Source organism: Taudactylus pleione, unplaced genomic scaffold, assembly GCF_031769625.1.
Source record: "Taudactylus pleione unplaced genomic scaffold, aTauple2 ptg000296l, whole genome shotgun sequence".
NCBI classification, from domain to species: Eukaryota; Metazoa; Chordata; class Amphibia; order Anura; family Myobatrachidae; genus Taudactylus; species Taudactylus pleione.
The window spans coordinates 12,370,488-12,390,053 of record NW_028284698.1 but is presented as its reverse complement, the minus strand read 5'-3'; the positions used below and the strand labels follow the sequence as shown (position 1 = coordinate 12,390,053).

At 44.3% G+C, this 19,566-nt stretch overlaps 1 protein-coding gene and 1 pseudogene across 1 annotated transcript in view; one reads left to right on the top strand and one right to left on the bottom strand.

The window, feature by feature from the left end:
• AMMECR1 (AMMECR nuclear protein 1) overlaps positions 1-19,566 on the bottom strand; it is a 216,607-nt gene that overhangs the window by 86,750 nt on the left and 110,291 nt on the right. The window contains exon 2 of the mRNA XM_088482851.1: positions 17,427-18,021. Coding sequence (XP_088338977.1) covers positions 17,427-17,821 — 395 coding nt within the window. The 5' untranslated portion in view covers positions 17,822-18,021. The remainder of the gene's footprint in view (positions 1-17,426; positions 18,022-19,566) is intronic.
• Positions 2,894-4,671, top strand: LOC148511721 (uncharacterized; annotated as a pseudogene).

The window sequence follows — 19,566 nt, the reverse complement described above, 5'->3', positions numbered from 1 at the left end:
CATAAGATAAAAAAAGCAAATTTATACATGTCAATGAATAACACACACACACCTTTGGGCTGGTTGACTTGCATCATTATTGTAACATCACTTTTCATTTTCCTATTAATGAGAGAAGCATCATTTTTAACATATTTTTTTACAGGCCTTTCAGACTTCACAGTCATGCAGCACTGTACAGTAGTGGGGGAAGTCTGGACGCACTGCAGTGGGGGAAGTCACGAAGCACTAGTATTACCTTAAAGAAAAAGAACTAAGATGAAAAAGACCCACAATATTCTCATTATAAACATACTGTAGCCATAGAAAAAAAAAATAAAGCATTTAAGTAAAATTGCTCACCACACCCAAAACTCAAGATGTGTATCTGCCCACATGTGTGAGGTCAATATAAAAATATGTTGTGTGTCTAACTGAATACAGCTATGTTCAGTAGATAGGTGATCGCTATCAATAGACTATATGTAGAAGCGTTGCTCAGAATTAATCTGTGCCAGGGGCTTCATCCAGCTACACATCTGAAATGGGACTTCCTCATGACTTCAGATGACAGCTTCAGGATTTTAAGTGTGCAGCTATCACATGATACCATAAGAGAATACAGTGCAACATGGTGTGGTCTAGGAAACTAGACTCAAAGAGGCATGCAGACAAGTAACTGTGCAGCATTGGGACGCCATACCAGAAAATGTCTGGCCAACAAACCCATTTATTAACAGAATATTTAAAAAATGTATATGTAAAAACATGTGCATTAAAGTTTATGGTGTCCAGTGCATAACGGTAATGTTTGTATTGCTGGCGCACACTGCACCTTGTGTCTATCGCTACAAAATATAATCAGCATGTCTTGGCTGATTGGTGTCACCCTATGTCTTCTTATTAATTGTGTGTATAGTCTGAGACCAGTTAAGGGACTGGTGCTACATTGACTACATTCTTTGACCAAGTGCTGGGACAAGTACAGTAGAAGGTATTTCCTCATGAAGAGTCTGAAGCCGTTGGCCGTATCAGTCAGTTACAGTAGTGCCAACTTCACAAGCTTTCCTTTGCACCTCTATGTAGTGTGAGGGAAAACTTGCGATGCCGGCGGGCGTCATGTAACATTCCGGAAGGGCACATCAAGTCTCAAGCTTCCTGAGTCAACACTTTCTGTTACTCAGCAGCTCTGAAGCAAAGCAAGTGGCCAAGAGTTTCCAACCACAGCAATCAATAAAGAGGAGCTGCAGCAGTTACTTAGGCCAACAGGAGCAGTGATTCCATGTGCCGGTGAAGGAGTCTCTGTATAGCAGTAAATACTTTCCTACAACTGGGCACTTAACGGAAACGACCAGTTGACAGTCACGAGTCTGCTCCACGGGAGGTTTCTGTCCTCCCTGAGCTAGTCTTCGGATATCTGCATAACAGTTTGAGAGGTGTACCGCCAAGTAGTAGTGCTCAGAATACCTAGGTTACTAACACTAAGGGGAATCCCAAGACAAGTCTACAAACCAAACTCCAGACAGAGTGGTGAAATAGGACAATCTTATCAAAGAGGAGGCCACAGAGGGTCTATTGCAGGCCTGGCCAACCTGTGGCTCTCCAACTGTTGTGAAACTACAAGTCCCAGCATGCCCTGCCACAGTTTTGCTATTAGGGAATGCTAAAACTGTGGCAGGGCATGCTGGGACTTGTAGTTTCACAACAGCTGGAGAGCCACAGGTTGGCCAGGCCTGGTCTATTGCGGTCAACTACAAATGCTGTGTAATTGCTTGTATCACAGAAAACCTAAATCTGAAGACAAACAGAAGAGATCCCAGCTACATGCAATAGGAACACTGCTAAATGCAGCCATTGCGGAGAGTGCAAGGGGAGCTACATTAATCAAAATAGTGCTATTGGGAGGGAAAACATTGATTTTTAAAAAGGATGAACTCTAACCTCTATCACCTCTAGCAAATCAAAAGGATTACTACTAAAATATTGCTACATTCAATGCAGTAGCAAATATTACAATACCTTACACGAAATGTGATGTTATCTGGGATACAGGGACAAACATTAAAAGCTGACATATCCAGAGCCTCAGTTGGCTGTGATAAGTATTACTGCATCTTCTAATATGCTGAATTGAATATATTGCTGGTGACTTTTGGATTTAAATGGGAGTGTTGGCTATCTAGATGCTGAAATTAGTTGAACAAATTTGTTTGACTGGGCACCCTTCTAAACCAACATTTTTATGACTTTTCCCTACTGAAAATATATAGACACACTTAGTGGTCATTTTATGAGGTACATCTATCTGCTAATGTAAATATCTAAATCAGCCAATCATGTAACAGTTACTCAATGGATAAAAGCATTTCGTCATGGTCAAGAGATTCAGTTGTTGAGAATGAATACCAAAATGGGCAGAAAAGTAATCTAAATTTCTTCGACCGTGGAATGATTGTAGGTGTCACACAGGATGGTTTCAGTATTTCTGAAACGGACCTCCAGGGATTGTAATACACAACAGTCTCTAGAATTCAGAGAATGAAGCAGAAAATAGTCAAATTCTATGGGCAAAAAGCACTGTTATACCCCTTTCAGACAGAGAAAAGAACCCGGTAATTTTCCGGCTCTTGCCGGGTCGACCCGGGTTTTTTTTCCTACCTGAAAGGGTCAACACGGGACCTAATTCCCGGTACTTCGACCCAGGTATTTACCAGGTTTTTTCCCGGGTCTTACACGGGTTGGCGGCTGTCTGAAAGGCGCCGACCCGGGTTTTTCAACTCCGGGCACAGTAAACAGCGGTTATTGGCTGAGATGGCGGTGCACAGGCTGATTGGCTGAGCGGGCGGGGCAGTGGCGCTGGCATCTGATGTCACAATTGTGCTGCAGAAAAGGAGAGAGAGAGAGAGAGAGAAGCATGGCGCACTGGAAGGATGAGGAGATCCGTGAGCTGCTGGCAGTCAGAGGGGAGGAGGAGATCCGCAAACAGATCAGTGGCACAGTGAAGGACGCAACAGTCTACACAAACATAGCTAAGGTCCTCACCTCAAGGGGCATTGTGCGGACCCAGCAGCAGATAGTGAACAAACTGAAAGCTCTACGCAAATACCATAACAAAGTTCTCGACCATAACAGGCGGAAAAGTGGTGCTGCCAGAATGGAATGGGTTTACTACGATCAGTGTAATGAAGTCTTTGGCAATTCTGCACTGGTTAATCCCATTGCCATATCATCGTCTAGTTCTGCATCTTCACGAAGTGATACCCCGGAGAACAGCCAATCCTGCCCAATTACACCACCAATACTCTTTGATGATATCACAGAGATAAGTGACAGAGATCCGATGGCTGCCAGGGGGGTCCCAGACACCAATAACTTGAGGGTGTGGTTGAGGCGAGTGGAAGCAGTACGAGTGGGACGCCAACTCCTGCACAGACTGAGACTCCGACATTGCGCAGGAACAGTCAAAGTTACTATACACCCACTATTTTTGGGATGTTAACATTGTCCTGTATAGACTTGTCATAGTATGACTATGCTGAAATCTAAACTCAATGTATCTTTTGCAATGTGAAGCTAGGGTGCAGTAAGCAGCAAGCACATATATGTTTACATTACGGCTTTGAATTCATTTGTAAATGTATTTTTTATTTTCTTCTATTCCAACAGGGGTATTCAATATGGGAGCGATAACATCGTTTTTGCGTTAATATCGCACTTTTGACGTCATTATCGCAGGTTTGACTTTTACACCGTATTCAATTTCAAAGACTTATCGCAGTATTGAAAAGTCTGTGATAAAAAACGGGGATAACTTTTCACCATTGAATAGGTGTCGATAAAAAGTGCAGAATTGGGGTTTAGGGGTGCAGGCTTAAAAAAAATAGGGAATGACATTTAAAAATGAACTGTCAAAAAAAAAAGTTTTAAAAAAAAATAGGGACACCCCAAAAAATAAATTAACAAATTGGGGTGAAAAGAAAAAATAGGAAAAAATTGTTTAACAATAGGGAAGTAGGTTCAGGGCTATTCTGCATGTATGCGGCAGGTGTTTTCTAGAACAGAATTATAGCGGCAGGTGCACAAATGCAGAATTTTTAAAAACTTACTTTAGGGACATAAAAATTTGCTAGTACCCATTTTCATGTACCCCAAATTTGATGGGACCACTTAAAAAAACGAAAAAAAATAACCTAAGTGCTCTTCTGCAACACTTCTTCAATGTCGGGAAAAAACACCTGCTGCGGCTATTTAAATCCCAGACTTTCAATTAAAGGCTAAAACGGGGGTACCCATAGTGTTCCCCCATGTTTTTACTACTTTAGGGAGGTCTTACAATTTTTTTAAGGAAAAATTCGTAACTTTACGCAAATCCAACTTCAGAGTTTCCCGTTTTCGTTAATTTTATATTGAATACGGGTATAAGCGGGAGCGCGCCCGATACTTTAACGCAGGTAAAAACTCCGATATGAAACGTTAACTTCGACAGTGAAGTTAACGTTTCATATTGAATTCCCCTCCTAGTCTTTGAAGTACCAGAGCGGAAGAAAAAAAACTTCCAAGATGGAGCTAGCAACGCGCACAATGACCAGAATCCTGGTAAATCAGCTGTGAGATTCTGATGCTGAATTCCAGGCACAGGAGGATGCCCGACTCCAGCGCTTCTTTGACAATGAAAGAGAGTTACAAAATTAATTTGTCAGTCAGCTTGTTGGTCTACACGAACGAATTTCACGTGAAAACAGAGAGGCACAGATGTCCTTCCTTAACGGTCTAGTGTCTAGGTTACACACTCCACAACCTTATGTAATGTATCCTCCTCAGTACTCTGAGGGTCCTGTTAGAAATTACCAACAGCATAGCAGAGGGCTACCATTTCTGCAAAGTAACCCCTCCAATCCACCTCATGCTACTCCACGTGGCACAGTGCATAGTTATCCAGATGGCACAGGGAATAGTAATCCACATGTCACTGTACAGAGCAGTCCACATGCCAATACCAGTCCAGAGGGCACAGTGCCTAGCACTCCACGTCACTGTGCATAATAGTCCTGACGGCACAGGAAATACTAATCAATATGGCACTGTGCATACTTATGCAGATGGCACGGGGATTAATACACAGGATGGCAGAGTGCATAGTTATTCAGATGGCACTCATCATAACACTCCACTTAGCACTATTGTCAGCACTGCCTACAGACAGTTGTAGACTTGTATGATGTTTTACATGTTTGCTGTCTACTTTATATTTCTTTTTTGTTGAAGTTTGTTGTTTTTGACAATATTGTTTATCCTGCCGTTAACAGGCCTGGCAAGAGCTTAGGGCAATGTGTGGGTGCCCTTTAAGTCAGCTACGTGTATATATGGGGGTGTACATAATTTAGAATGTACACACATTACCTCTATTTCTTTGGTATTTAAAAATTTGTAAACTGCACTTAACAGGCCGCTGTATTACAAAATGTATACTGTATATGTGTCGTTTCTAAGGCTGGCCCTGACACACAGTTCTAATAGTTGGGGTGCCTCTCCTATTATATTTTTCAGTTCCATGACAGCAACACCTATTTTTCGATTGTCTTCATATATATATATATATATATATATATATATATATATATATATATATATATATATATATGATTTAAATTGCTGAATGCATTAAGGCCATGTTGTTAATGGCTAATGCATATTTGTTGAAAAATAACAGAAGCACTTTAAAAAATTTAATAAAGCAGGTGTTATATGTGACATAACATGAGGCTTTCAAATAAAACAAATTTGATTGCAAAACAAGACTTGTGTCGTCTATACTATGTCATTGTATGTATGCAGTGAGCAGACACCACCCACTTTTCATGACCTCATCTCTGTGTGCCATAAAAGCAGTCCATTTATTATGACACACTGTATATTGCAGGGATAATCTGGGTTCTGTGTGAAAGGGGTCTACCCAGGAATTTCCCGGGAATTATGTGCTGTGTGAAAGGGTGTTAGGAGCAAATTCCCAGGTCCTTCCCGGGTTGAACGATACAGGAAAAACCCGGGTTTTGGGGATTTTTCTGTCTGAAAGTGGTATTAAAGAGAGGAGGTAGGGGGTGAATAAAGTAAGTCAAATAGCAAATGGTTACAACTGTGGTATGCAAAGTGCAACTCTCAATGCATAACATGTAGAATCTTGAAGTGGATATGCTACAAAAGTAGAAAATCACACTGAGTTCCACTTTTGTCAACTAAGAACAAGAAACTGGAGCTTCTAATCAGCAATGGGTCACCAAACTGGACCACGGAATAAAGGAAAAATAATAGAAAAAAATAAATAAATAAAAAAAGAGCATATTTGGGATGTTGTGGAACTGGAGATTTGCAGAAGAATGTGCAGCCCACAAAACTGCAACCATTGTGTAACACTATCATGTCACCATGGCCCAGAATCTCAGTAATGTTTCCAGCGGATTCTGTATGATCCAGACAGCGGCAGCCCGAGAAGGATGAAAATCCCAATCGTCCTACGTAAGTATGTCCCAACCTAATTTTACCCCCTAACCCCCCCCTTCCCCTCCGCCTAAACCTAAGTCCCCTGGGGGTGTGCCTAACCCTAACCTCTCCCCAAGGGTGCCTAAACCCTTCAACTAGCCTAACCCTAACCTCCCGGGGGGGGGGTGCCTAACCCTAAGTCCCCCCCTGGAACCCTAAACCAAACCCCCCCCCCCCCCGAGCAGCTGTCCACGCCCGTCACCTAGCTTACCTTCGATCGGTAAGCTGGGTGTCAGGCTCCCGTTGTAGGGAGAAAGACAGGCGTCAGGATTTCAACGCCTGTCATTTAACCCTTGCCGGGATCGTACAGTCGGGAAGCCGACGGTCGGCATTCCGTCCATCGGCTTCCCGACTGTTTCCCTTTCCAGCACCTTGGTGAATCTAAGCCACAAAGAATTTACATTTTTCTGGGGCAAAGGAGCTTCCTACCTAGTACTAGAAAGATGTACCTAATAAGGCATCCACTGAGTAATAGATAACACAAACATACACACTACACTGCTCAGCTTGATTGTTGCCCAAATCTTTATATTTAATATGGGAAAAATCCACCAACACAATCATGAAACTTATTCCATCACAACTGTATGTAAAAAAGTACTATATTTACTAGATTATTTTTGTATCAATTACACATGTAATAGAATTAATTTCTTTTATCACTGTTAAAAAAGATAAATTCCACCCAAAAACCATAATTCCGTAAATTAAACATTAATCTGAAAAAATCATGGCATGGCAGCAGAAGGGGATCATCCCAGGAATGCAGCAGAAATTGGGAGATATCCATAGTTCCTGAAGAAGTAGGCTTTCCATAGGCAACACACAGAAGGCAGTCTAGGCTTGGTACACCAGGCTAAACCCTGAGACACAGGAAATATAATGCATTTATGTTGAACTTTTAGTGTTGACTGGAATTAGTCTCTTAACAGTGATCAAAAAATAAAACAAGCATTTTGTTTACATGTAAGAATTGATTAGAAGGAACATATAACTGGTATTACTTATTATACATGCTGAAAAGGCTTCATGACCTCAAAACATTATTTACTTTATTTTGTCTAGTACAATGGTATGCCTACACCAAAAAAATGGTGAACAAAACAATGAAGGTTCAGGAGCCAGCAGGATGCTTAAGGAACCAATGAATATGGACATCCATTTGACCAGCCAGATCAAAACTACTCCCAAAAACTAGGTGCCAGTAGTGATGTTTTTAGGTGCAAAGGCTAAAGGTGCCTATCCATTAAACGACCTGAAAGTCTGAATGTCTAGCATTCAGACCTTCAGGTCGCCGAGGTGACGTGCCCGCACTGAACGTCATTCAGTGAAGACGCCCGACGACCTAGCTCTGAACATGCCGAACTTGACGAGCGTTGTCAAGTTGACGGGCATGTTCAGTAGATAGTCGGGGTCGGCAAGGACCCAGTGTGCACGCGCATCGCTGGTCCTTGCCAGCTATCCATTACCCAAATTTGTGTACAATGCAACCAATACCTCCTGGTTTTGGTCGGATTGTACACAAAGTCGTGTAATGGATAGGCCCCTTAAGTTCTTTCTATATCATGACCAATACTGTTTGTCTCCCTTTTTTATTCTCTGGCCTTCATCATCCCTGAAGTAATGGCTATGGGTCATATCCAATTAGCAGCGATAACAAGTTTTCTCAAAGAAAACCTTGCAGACCATTTGCCCGAATTAGCCACTTTTTGCATGTTTGCGTGCTCCAGTTTATCGGGCAAGTCTACTGTAAAAGGCATGATAACATTTGCCCGATAAGCCTTGCTTTGAAGTCCAGTGAAAAGTGCAGAAGGGAAAAAGGGGAAATCAGCTTATATCCCCAAAAAATGTAAACTAAGATAGGGGGGGTAGTATAGAAGTTTGTTAGTTGCCATAATCAAAAGTGTTTGGGGTTCTTAAATTGTGTAAAATAGCTGTTATATGCATTTTTCTAAAACCGTTAAATGATAGAAAGCAAGTTTTTTAGGCCAAAATAAATGCTGCAGTTCAATTAGGGGTACATTATAATGGGTGCAAGTATATTTTTGTGTCATTTTAGGGCACTATAAAAAAAAATTCAAAATACACCTGGTGCGGCCACCTGCAATGTTTAAAACACATGTCCAATCCATGCAGCCCCCCTAAAATGCTTTGCAGGCATCAGTGGGAGAGCCGTGCAGCACAAGATCGGTGGTTGCTCGGATGGACTGACAACCTACTTTTGTTTAGCCCCAGGGACCCCCTCCTTGTCATAGTAAGTGTCTGGCCGCTCACTGCAATTTACCAACACCGGGACTCCAGGTTTACACGAAGGAACTGTGAGTTATCGGCTGCCCACCACAACCTGCTATTAACGGGGCTTTGATCTCCCCCCCCTACTGCTACAGCTTATACCCCTTGCAGACATCTTGAGATTCCCGGGAATTTGGCCTGCCTCAGCCAAATTCCCAGGTAGCCGTGTCTGTCTGAAAGGTACCTACCCGGGAACACGTTCCAGGGTAGCCGCCCCTTCAATCGACCAGGGTTTTTCCCAGGACTTTAGTCCCGGGAAATTACCCTGCTTCTGTCTGAATGGTGCTACCCAGGAATTTACTACTCCCGGGCAGCACCAAGAAGCTTTGACATGGAGTTGACAGCACAGAGCGTCCTATAGGACGCTCAGCGCTGCTGCTTTGAGTTGACAGCGCAAAGCGTCCTATAGAACGCTCAGCGCTGTTGCTCATCACACCTAGCGGCGGACGGCTGTGTAGAGAGTACCCCAGCCAGACGGTGTGGACACCCACCGGCGGGTCTCTGCCACAGCGAACCGCCTGCCACGCCGGTCGCTGTGTCAGCGACACAGGACCCCAGCCGGATGCCGGGGACACCCGCACTGGAGACCGCCGATTGGTCCCAGCCATAGCGGGCCACCCGCTCTCCCACCAGGGAATTAAAAGAAATTGAAAAAAAATAAAAATCTGCATTATGAATGGCCGGCTTCCGGCAACTGAATGATGACATCATCATCATCAGCCAGAGAGGGGATAGGCTAGGAGGAGCAGACGGCAGAGAAGATGCAGGTAAGCAGAAAAACCCTGCTCTTGTCTGAAAGCGGTCTACCTGGGAATTTCCCGGGTAGACACTGTAGTGTGAAAGGGGGGTCTCGACCAAATACCCGGGAAATTGCACGGGAGAAATTCCCGGTTCTGAGCAGGAAATTTCCCGGGTTGTATGTCTGAAAGAGGTATTAATGGGTTAACACCATTCAAATCATCCACATCTAACCAGGTGTTCTTCCACTTCCCCCTCTACCTAATCCTCTGCTCCCTTCATCATTTCCCCCATGTCTCCTAAACCTTCCTCCTTCATCTCCCCTCCTCTGTCTGCATTCCTCCCTCTCCTCTCCCATTACTCCACTTTCATTCTCTTATACCCCTCCTGAGTCCTACTACTCCACTGCTAGTCCGTCCTTCAAACCTCTTCTCCATGTCACCCCACCTCCAGTCACATCTCATTAAACTCCCTCCCTGCCCACCACCTACAGGTTCCTAGTATTCCCTCTAGCTCCGGCGGGAGGCAGGGCGCCGGAGCTAGAGAGGGCATGCCTGTGCGCGCGCCGAAGGCTCGCGCGCGACCGAGAAGGGGGCGCGGTCATCGGAAAAGGGGGCGTGTCTAAGACGCGTCCTTTTTTCGTCACTCTTGGGGGCGTGCCCGGCACTTACGGACACGCCGGGCAGCCCCCAAGCCCTGCAGACAGGTAGAATAGATGCCGGGCGCATGCGCCCGGAGTCTATTCTCCGGCGGTGACCGGGTCACCGCAGTGTCCCGCGGGTGAGAACGGCTCCTGCAGGCTGTGAGGGCAGGACGCTTTTTGCCCTCCTCCTGGAGGGCAGGGTGCTTTTTGCCCTCCAGAAGGAGGGCAGGGCGCCGCGTCCCGCTAAAACAGCCTAGCGGGAACGCTAGGTTCCCTTCTAAGCACTGGTGCCCGCACAATCTCTCCACTACATTCATCTCTGTCACCGAAATTAATCTCACCTTCTCGTTACAGCAATCCTGATAATCTCATTCACATCTCTCCCACAAACAGTATCCTGTGCCCTTTGGAGTGCCAGATCAGTCTGTAATAAACTTGTTCCCACAAATGACCTTTTCATCTCCAAAAACCTGCACCTCCTAGCCATTACTGAAACCTGGATTTCACCCTCTGACACCACTTCCAGTACACCTGAGAGTAGCTGTCATTTATCGTTCCCCTGGTCCTCCTTCCAAATTCCTTGACAACTTTGCTTCCTGGCTCCCTCACCATCTCCTCTGACCTTCCCTCCATTATCCTAGGTGACTTCAATATTCCAATTGATATCCCTACAGAATCCTCTGCCTCCAAACTCCTTACCCTCACATCTTCATTTGGTCTCTTCCAAAGGACCACCTCACCCTCTCACGTAAGTGGGCATTCGCTTGACCTGGTCTTCACTCAGTTGTGAAATTTCTGATTACTCCAATTCCCCATTCCCCCTCTCTGACCATCACCTTCTCTCTTTACACCTATCTCTCTCTACTTCCCCTCCTCTACCTCCTAAGGGCACCCATCACTAAGCATAACATTGAGGCTATTGACAGTTTCTTTTTCTTCCCTGCTTGACTCACTTCTCTCCCCTATCATGTCTCTCTCCAGCCCTGAACAAACCGCTTACCTATACAATGCCTCCCTTACTTCTGCTCTGTTGCTCCGCCGATCACTACACACTCTCGCAGATCCACACCACAACCCTGGCATTCCAAATGCTCCAGATGCCTGTAAGAGTGTTCACGAACCGCCAAGCGACAAGTGGAAAAGATCATGCTCTAAGGCAGATATTCTCCATTTCAAATTTAGGCTCTCATTCTACAGTGCTGCCCTGTCCCTCCTTAAACAGTTATATTTCAAGAACCTCCTCTCCTCCCAGTACTCAAATCTCCGTCTCTTCACCAACTTCAACTCCCTCTTCCACCGCCCACCCCCTCCTCACTCTCTGCCCGTGACTTTGCTACCTACTTTACATCTAAAATTGATTGCATACGTCAGGACATCATATCCCACCAGTCCCCCAGCTCTCCACCTCCTCTTTTCCCAGATCACCCCTCCCCATCCATTTTACAAACTGACATCCATCTGCCTTGTATCTGGAGAGGAAGTCATATCCCTCATCCAGTGCTCCCCCCCTTCCACCTCCCTCCTCCCCCCCTTGACCCTATGCCTTCACATCTCCTCCGCTACCGATCCTTCTGCCTGTTCCCATCTTGCCCACCTCCTTAATCTCTCCCTCTCATCAGGCACTGTCCCTTCTACATTCAAACATGCCCTTGTCTTCCCCATTCTTAAAGAACTGCCTTACCACCTTTCTTTCCTCCCACTCCCTCCTTGATCCTTTTCAATCTGGCTTCAGTTCTGTCCACTCCACTGAAACTGCCCTCACAAAAGCCAGCAATGACCTCCTTGATACTAAATCCAAGGGCCACTACTCTCTGCTCATTCTCCTGGACCTGTCTGCTGCTTTTGACACTGTGGACCAACCCTCTCCTGCTGCAAATCCTTCACTCCCTTGGTCTACGTGACACTGCCCTCTCCTGGCTATCCTCCTACATCTATAACCAATCCTTCTCTGTCTCCTCTCATGACTCCTCTTCCCCCTCCACAGCCTCTTACAGTAGGTGTTCCAAGGTTCTGTTCTTGGACCTCTCCTATTCTCACTATCTACGTCCTCATTAGGTGAACTCATCAGCTCTTTTGACCTCCATCATCATCTCTATGCTGATGATACTCTGATCTACGTTTCCTCCCCTGATCTCTCCCCCTTTCTCCTCACTCGTATCTCCAACTGTCTCTCTGCTATGTCTTCCTGGATGTCCCAGCGATTTCTTAAACTTAATATATCCAAGACTGGGCTGATAATTTTCCCATCCTCCAACATAACCTCACTTCCCACCATTTCTTTATCAATTGATGACACAACAATCTCCTCTAGCCCCAAAGTGCGCTGTCTTTGAGTAATCCTGGACTCCTCCCTCTCCTTCAAACCACATATCCAGAATCTCTCGCAGTGCTGTCGTTTTCATCTTAAAAATATTTCCAAGATTAGACCCTTTCTCAACCAGGAAGCCACAAAAACCATCACACACTCACTGGTCATCTCCAGATTGGATTTCAGAACCTAATTCAAGGTTATCACACTCACAAAGCCCTCAGCCATACTTCTCCCATTTACATCTCTGATCTCATCTCCCTTCACTCTCCTGTCCGCCCTCTTCGTTCAACAAATGCACTACGCCTCTCATGCCAATTGATTACTTCCTCCCACTCCTGCCTCCCAAGATTTGCCGGCGCTGCTTCCCGCCTTTGGAACTCTCCCCCTCTTCCCAACAGACTCTCCGCCTCTATACAATCCTTCAAACGGGCTCTCAAGACCCACTACTTCATCAAAGACTTCCAGCTTTCATCTTAACTTGCTGATACATGCTCCTTCCTAGGGCACCTAACACTTGGTTGCTTATCTGGGTGTTATGGTTGCTAATGTAGCAATGTATATTATCCCTGTATTGTATTGTAAGTCACTGGTCAGCCTGTTTATGTACTTTGTGAGGCACTGGGGAACACTTGTGGCACCATCTAAATACATAATAATCTATGCGGTTGCTCAATAATAACTAGATACTTTATTGCTATTGTGTATATATTGGCTAGTTTTGTATCCAAACAGCATACACTTAAGAATTGTTACTTATTAAACTGTATGTATGAGAAACCTTCGGTATGTGCTAAATTCAAGTGTGCAGGTCTGCTATATTTTCCTTTTTTTTGGATCCTTCCCTAAAACCTCCACAGTTGGTTCTCTCTGACCTGCACCAAACAGAATTTTGATTTTATTAATTGTGTAATTTCATTAAGGTTTGAAAGTGCCTTGTTTATTGGTATTGTGTTTCCCCCAAATACCTGACCCACTACTTTAAACCAATTTTCCACACAATTTTTTACCCCCAAAATTACGTAATTATTAGCCAAATTAAAAAATTATTTTTTGCCTAATTAGTCATCAAGGGGGGCGTTCAAGGGGTTCTGCATCAAGTTCCGAACATTTTTAACCAAAAATAGGAAAAAGTTGCGATAATTCCTTTACAGTTTTCGCAAATGCGCAAACTGCGGCTAATAAGATTTCACGATAACCATTATTATCGAATAGTTCTCAGAAATGAAAACTTATCTAGGAAAAAAAACTTTATCATGGCTAATTTGATATGGACCTATGTCTAATGTCTGCACACACAATATTCTCTTCCTACTCACTAAGCACAAAAAGAAACCATTGCCTTTAACTGCAAAAGAGAAAAAGCTGAAATGGCAATACACTGCATATCGGTTATAGTAACTGACCAATGTCAAAAACATTTTTCTAGTCTACGTCATTTCAAATCTGTCACTCAAATTATTTTTGCACTGCCCAAGTTATCCAATTTCCTAAGCAACTTTTTACGGGTTGGGTATGGGACACTGGCGCTCAGAATCCCGACGCCGGCATATCGACTGGGTTAGAATACCAACAGGTACTGGTAAGTACCCAACACTACCCCTAACCCTCCCTCCCCACAGCCTAATACTAACCCCAATACTTACCATGGGGATGTCAGCGGTCGAGAAGCTGTCGCTGGGGTTCTCACTGGTGTCGGGATTCAGACGTCGGCATCCTGACCGCCGGGATGCCAACAACATTTGCATTTTAAAAATAGCAAATGCATATTGGATATATTTAGTAATGGGTTGGACTGTGTGATCAATCCAGGAAACACTCCTGAATTAAAACGGCAGGCCATTCAAATCATATTAGGCTGCAGCTGATTACATGAGCATGATAAAGTACTCCATGTTCTATACACAACCAGACATGTAGCCACCCTCTACGCCCATGAGCGCCCTTCTTTTTTAAATTGAGAGTTGTATCATAGAATGTATAAATAGGGATTGACATTTTCTTAGGAGTGGCTCAAGTTCTAAAAACAAAACAAAAACAAAGCCGGTTATCAACCCAGCAATACAGAAAGACAAACATTGATATCACACATTTAAACAACCGTATAAGGACATAAAAGGAGTTGTCCATTTTTAGGTAGTCCTGCTTCTGCCTACAGCCTCTAACCCAAAGCTCGGAGCCCCCATCCCCATCGCAGCAGTACATGTCAAGGCAACTACTAGACTGTGTAGAGCACACTAGAATAATGCAGGGTAAATCACTACATTTTAATGCAGTCCCAACATAGAATATTCTCTCAGTTGTGCCAGGAATTAAGCATTAACATGGCCTGCTATATGCAGCCAAATACAATGGGCTCAACTCAGATAGCAGCGAGGTGAAGTTGCCATTGCAACGGTATGGAAACGCCACCAATGGTACAGCAACCCGATCTCATGGATGTTTTTCACGCAGTCCTATGAAAATGTAAAAAATATCTGCAAGTCTGGAAGTGCCGTAAATGCTTAATTTTCGCACTTACTCCGCAAGGGGATTCGCAGGTAATTGAAATGACCCGTATATGTGAAAACAAAACTACAGTCAAACTATTGCTTTTTCTAATGACCTTCACATTAGACCTATTTATCCACTGAGCCCATTTATTTTACTAAAGCTACTATTCTATTCTGACCAGTTCTACTCATGTCACTGACCCCAACATGCTAAGTTAATTATATGGGGGGGGGCTCCCCAGTTAGAAAGAGGTGTTTGTACAATTCCACTCATCCCTCCTCCTGATGTTTTAATCAACAACCAATACAGTTTACTTTACATTTCAATATGAAGGAGCCATGCTGGTTTTTAATGTACTGCATGTGTTAATTCTACATGCCTAAGATATGGTAGCAGGGGCTATGAGTTTTTGTTTAACTGTAATTAAAGGTAATATGTTACCTACCTATAATAAGTATTTGAAGCCATTTGTCCACAACAACAAAAAATGAAAAAGAAATGGGAAGAGAGACAAAAGTATAAACAACAATAAGCACTAAATGCCATTATTGAAAATCTGTTCTGTACTATTAAATTAGAACCACTTTAAAAGTAGCATCAGAACACACTAAAGCAAACTGAAAGTGGAGACTGGCATTCATATTATTTCAGCACATAAACAATGTACATATTACGGAAAATAGTGACTAAGCACAACTGAAAAATTCCAATAGAAAGGCAACTAAATTCTAACTATTGCAACCACCCAGCGACAAACCGATCACCACTGCTCCTTAATACCCAGCACCACTCATAGGCCTCATCTAGGCATCATTAGTTCCCAATACTAAAGAGAGGTCCAACATTTGCCTGTTCAGTCATGAAAGGGACGCAGTGGATCCACAATACTATATGACTAATTATGATATAAAAGGGGATGCAGTTGAAAGACAGGGATGCCAAAATCCTGACACCAGTCAGAATCCCGGCAACAGCAATGGTGGAGGGGGGGGGGGAAAGAGGTGGTTAGGTTTAGGTGTGGGGCGTGGATGGGTTTGGATACTTACCCGACAGGCGTCGGCATCCTAACCCTGTCGGTATGCCAGCATCGGGATCCCGGGTGCCGGCAACCCGTACCAAACACAATAAAAGCCCTTGCACCACAGAAAACCCAGGTGGTCATTTTGAGCTGCAGCTTTTCCCAGAGTGCACTGGGCTGTTCAGGAGACGAAAACACACAGTACAAGAGTCTACATAATAAATATTACATATTCAAGTCTTTCATACTCAGATACATTATTTTTTCTCTTGGGATGGGTTAGTAACCATATGTGTTTCCATAATATGCACTGGGAACGTAGTGTATGTTACAAGTCCTAATTTAAAGGACCTTATTTCCCTTTATCCTCATCCATATCAAAAGTCTGAGCAGTAGAGGAGCAATTTTTCATAAACAAAATAAAAATAAACCGTTGAAGTCAATTTTACTTTGATTGCATAAGTTCATACTAAACAGTTAGTGCTTTTAGATTGAAACTATTATTTCCTTAGTAATAGTGAAACCAGTGGCAGAGAAGTGATGATGATTGCTGTTCTCAAGATACACTCGATAGTTATTTAACAAACTTGGCTAAATTCTTAAAATACTAGGGCAAGGGTTATAGAGACAAAATAAAAGGCAATAATTGAAAGACTAAACACATAGGGATGTAACCAATGTGTAATATTTGTATTTACTTTTCATCTAGAGAAGTGAACAGAGGTGGGATACATTATAGCATAGGCTTGATGTAATAGATACACCAGAGTACATTTCTTCATGTTCTACCTTCTATAGATTTCCAACTGACGTCTGTATTTGATTTCAATGCTCAAAGTTCAGTGACTCATAAGACGAATTGTGAATATATAACAATCTCAAATACCAGTTTATTACATCAACAAATCAACTTATTAAACACAATCTAGTACTATTTGCTTGTAAAACGGTCTGGATTGTTTAATATATACATTCAGCTGCTTCCTGCTAGTGATCCTCAGCCAACCCCAACACTCCTCACAGCCACCGTGCCCCCATGTGCCCTCACACTCTGCCCCTCCTCCCCCCATAATGTCAACAAACATTTACCAGCATGAACTTATCTACTACCCCCCCACCTCCCCCCCAAATTGTCTCTGCCACACTTAACACTTGTCAGCTCTGCTGCTGTACCCACCACCCATCTACCCGTGCCGGCCATTGGAAGCCCATCTCATCACAGCCTGCAGCTCTCTGCCTGGCACTGCCACCCTGGTGCCCTCCTGCACTACACCAGTGCTCCTTTGTTTCCCAGCACCTAGTTTATATGCCGGCGGAGGGAGAAACACACAGCCTGGCACACGGGCACCTGGTGTTACCAGCCACAGGCTCTGGCCCCTACCCCCATCATCCTGTCATGCCCCGCTGTTGGCACTTACTATGGGTCATTGGTGAAGCGCGGCGTGCGGGGCGGCTGGTACCCGTACAGGTGGCAATACAGAACATCGAAGCAGAAGCAGCACATCTCCGCCGACACCACCATCTTCCGGGATCCGGGGCTTAGGCTGGAGCCGCAGCCGGGGGAGAGAGTCCCGCAGCCCGGGGAGAGGCTGTTCCCACAACCCAGGCCGTTCACCCGGCTGCTTCCGCCAGGCCCGCTCCCGGGGCCTCCCAGCCCCAGCTCCGCCCCGCGGCACTGGCTCTCCCCGCTGCAGTGTGGGCCGCCCGGGCCCCCTGAGCCAGATGGCGGAGAGCTGGACAGCTTCTGCTTCTTCACCCCGCAGCAGCCCGCCGCCATCTTGGAACAGTCTCCCACGCACCGCTTCCGACCCATGCTCCGGGCGTCCTCCTCCTGTGCGTGGTGACGTCGCAGCGCCCGGAGGTCGAAGCTCCGCCTTCTCCTGTCAGTCACGCAGTATGTGGCCCCGCCCACTGCACGCTCTGAATTGTAACCGGGTGGCAGCAGGCGGCTGTGGCGGGGGTGTTGGCTCTGTTCCTGGACGGTGGCTCCAGCCAGCAGCGGTCCTGGAGATCCTACAGCAGGAGACAGAGAGGGCAGGGGGTCAGTGCACACAGCTTGCTGGAGTGACCATAGAGGTTACACACAGATATAGCCTCTAATGCCTGGCTCAGGGTGGTTATACATGTGCACAGAATGCTGCTGCCGGTATATTACGTTTATGTTGCAGTCTGCAGTGGTGTAGTATTGCCAGCATGCTACGTTTGGGACGGACCACCTCTACCTCCTGTTTTAACTTACATACTCGTTGGACGATGTATCACACATAAAGTGGAGGAGTTGCCCATAGCAACTTATCAGCTTCTGTCATTATCTAGCAGTCAATGAAATGACAGGTATAAAATGATTGGTTGCTATGGGCAATCTCTCCACTTTATTTATCTGAAGGTTTGATACATCTCCCTTATAACTCCAGTACAGGTTGAGTCTCCCATATCCATGTTTGGGACCAGGGGTAGTGTGGTTATCTTAATATTCAGTGTTTTGGAATATTTGCATACTATAAATGCGATATCTTGGTAATGGGACCATAATCTAAACACGGAATGCATTTATGTATTATACACACAGCCTGAAGTTAATTTTGTACAATATTTTCAATAATTTTGTCGCTCAAACAAAGTTTGTACATGCATGAAATTAATTTACATATCATATACAGCTTGAAGGTAAATTTATACACTATTTTAAATTATTTTGTGCCTTAAACAAAGTCTGTATACATTTAACCATCTAAAAGCAAAGATGTCACTCTCAGTCATGCTAAAAAAAAAATCTGTATTTCATAATATTCCTTATATAGAAGTACTTGGATATGGGAGACTCAACCTGTATTTGCCAATGATAAAGATGCCTCTGAAATGTCATCTGCCAGCACCTTACTCTGTTAGAGCCCAGATGCTCACATTAAGGTGGCAGCACTTGTCAGCTCACCTGTGAGTCCAAGGGGACTTTTAACACAGATGCCTAAAATGCTTCATGAACCGATACTTTGTCCCCACAGACATGGTAACCAAATCCATGGAATGACGGGTGTAGACCACTTTTCAAGTGGCACGCCTATAATAATGCTACATAACCCCTATCCTATCTTTTCTACGCTAGTTGTCTAAAGGGTTAGAACACCCCTATTTTTTCCGTTTTTATTAAAATGAAGGCAATTCAGGTCCAGTGCAAAAAACTGAAATGGTAGAAAAGTAAACTAAACTGCTACAGGTTAAAAAAAAATTAGGTTACCAAAACTGAAAAAATAATGTCATTTTCAGAGCTATAAAAAGAAAAAAGATTTTTTTCAGGGAACAAGTAATGAGTTAAGAACTTAAAGCTGTTCTGCAGCAATGAAAAAGAGCCATGCTTGGGCCATGAAGCACCGCCAGTGCCCTACTGAGCACTGGAGGAGGGTTTTATGGACCAATTAATCAATATTTAAAATCTTTGGTTCATCACGCACGATCTTTGTATGCCGTTGAGCCGTGCTTAAAGTGGTCCTAGAGAAGTGGTGGAACTCACTGCCCCCCCCCCCTCTGTGAGAGACAGCCGGGGAAAAGGGGCTTGGTCAC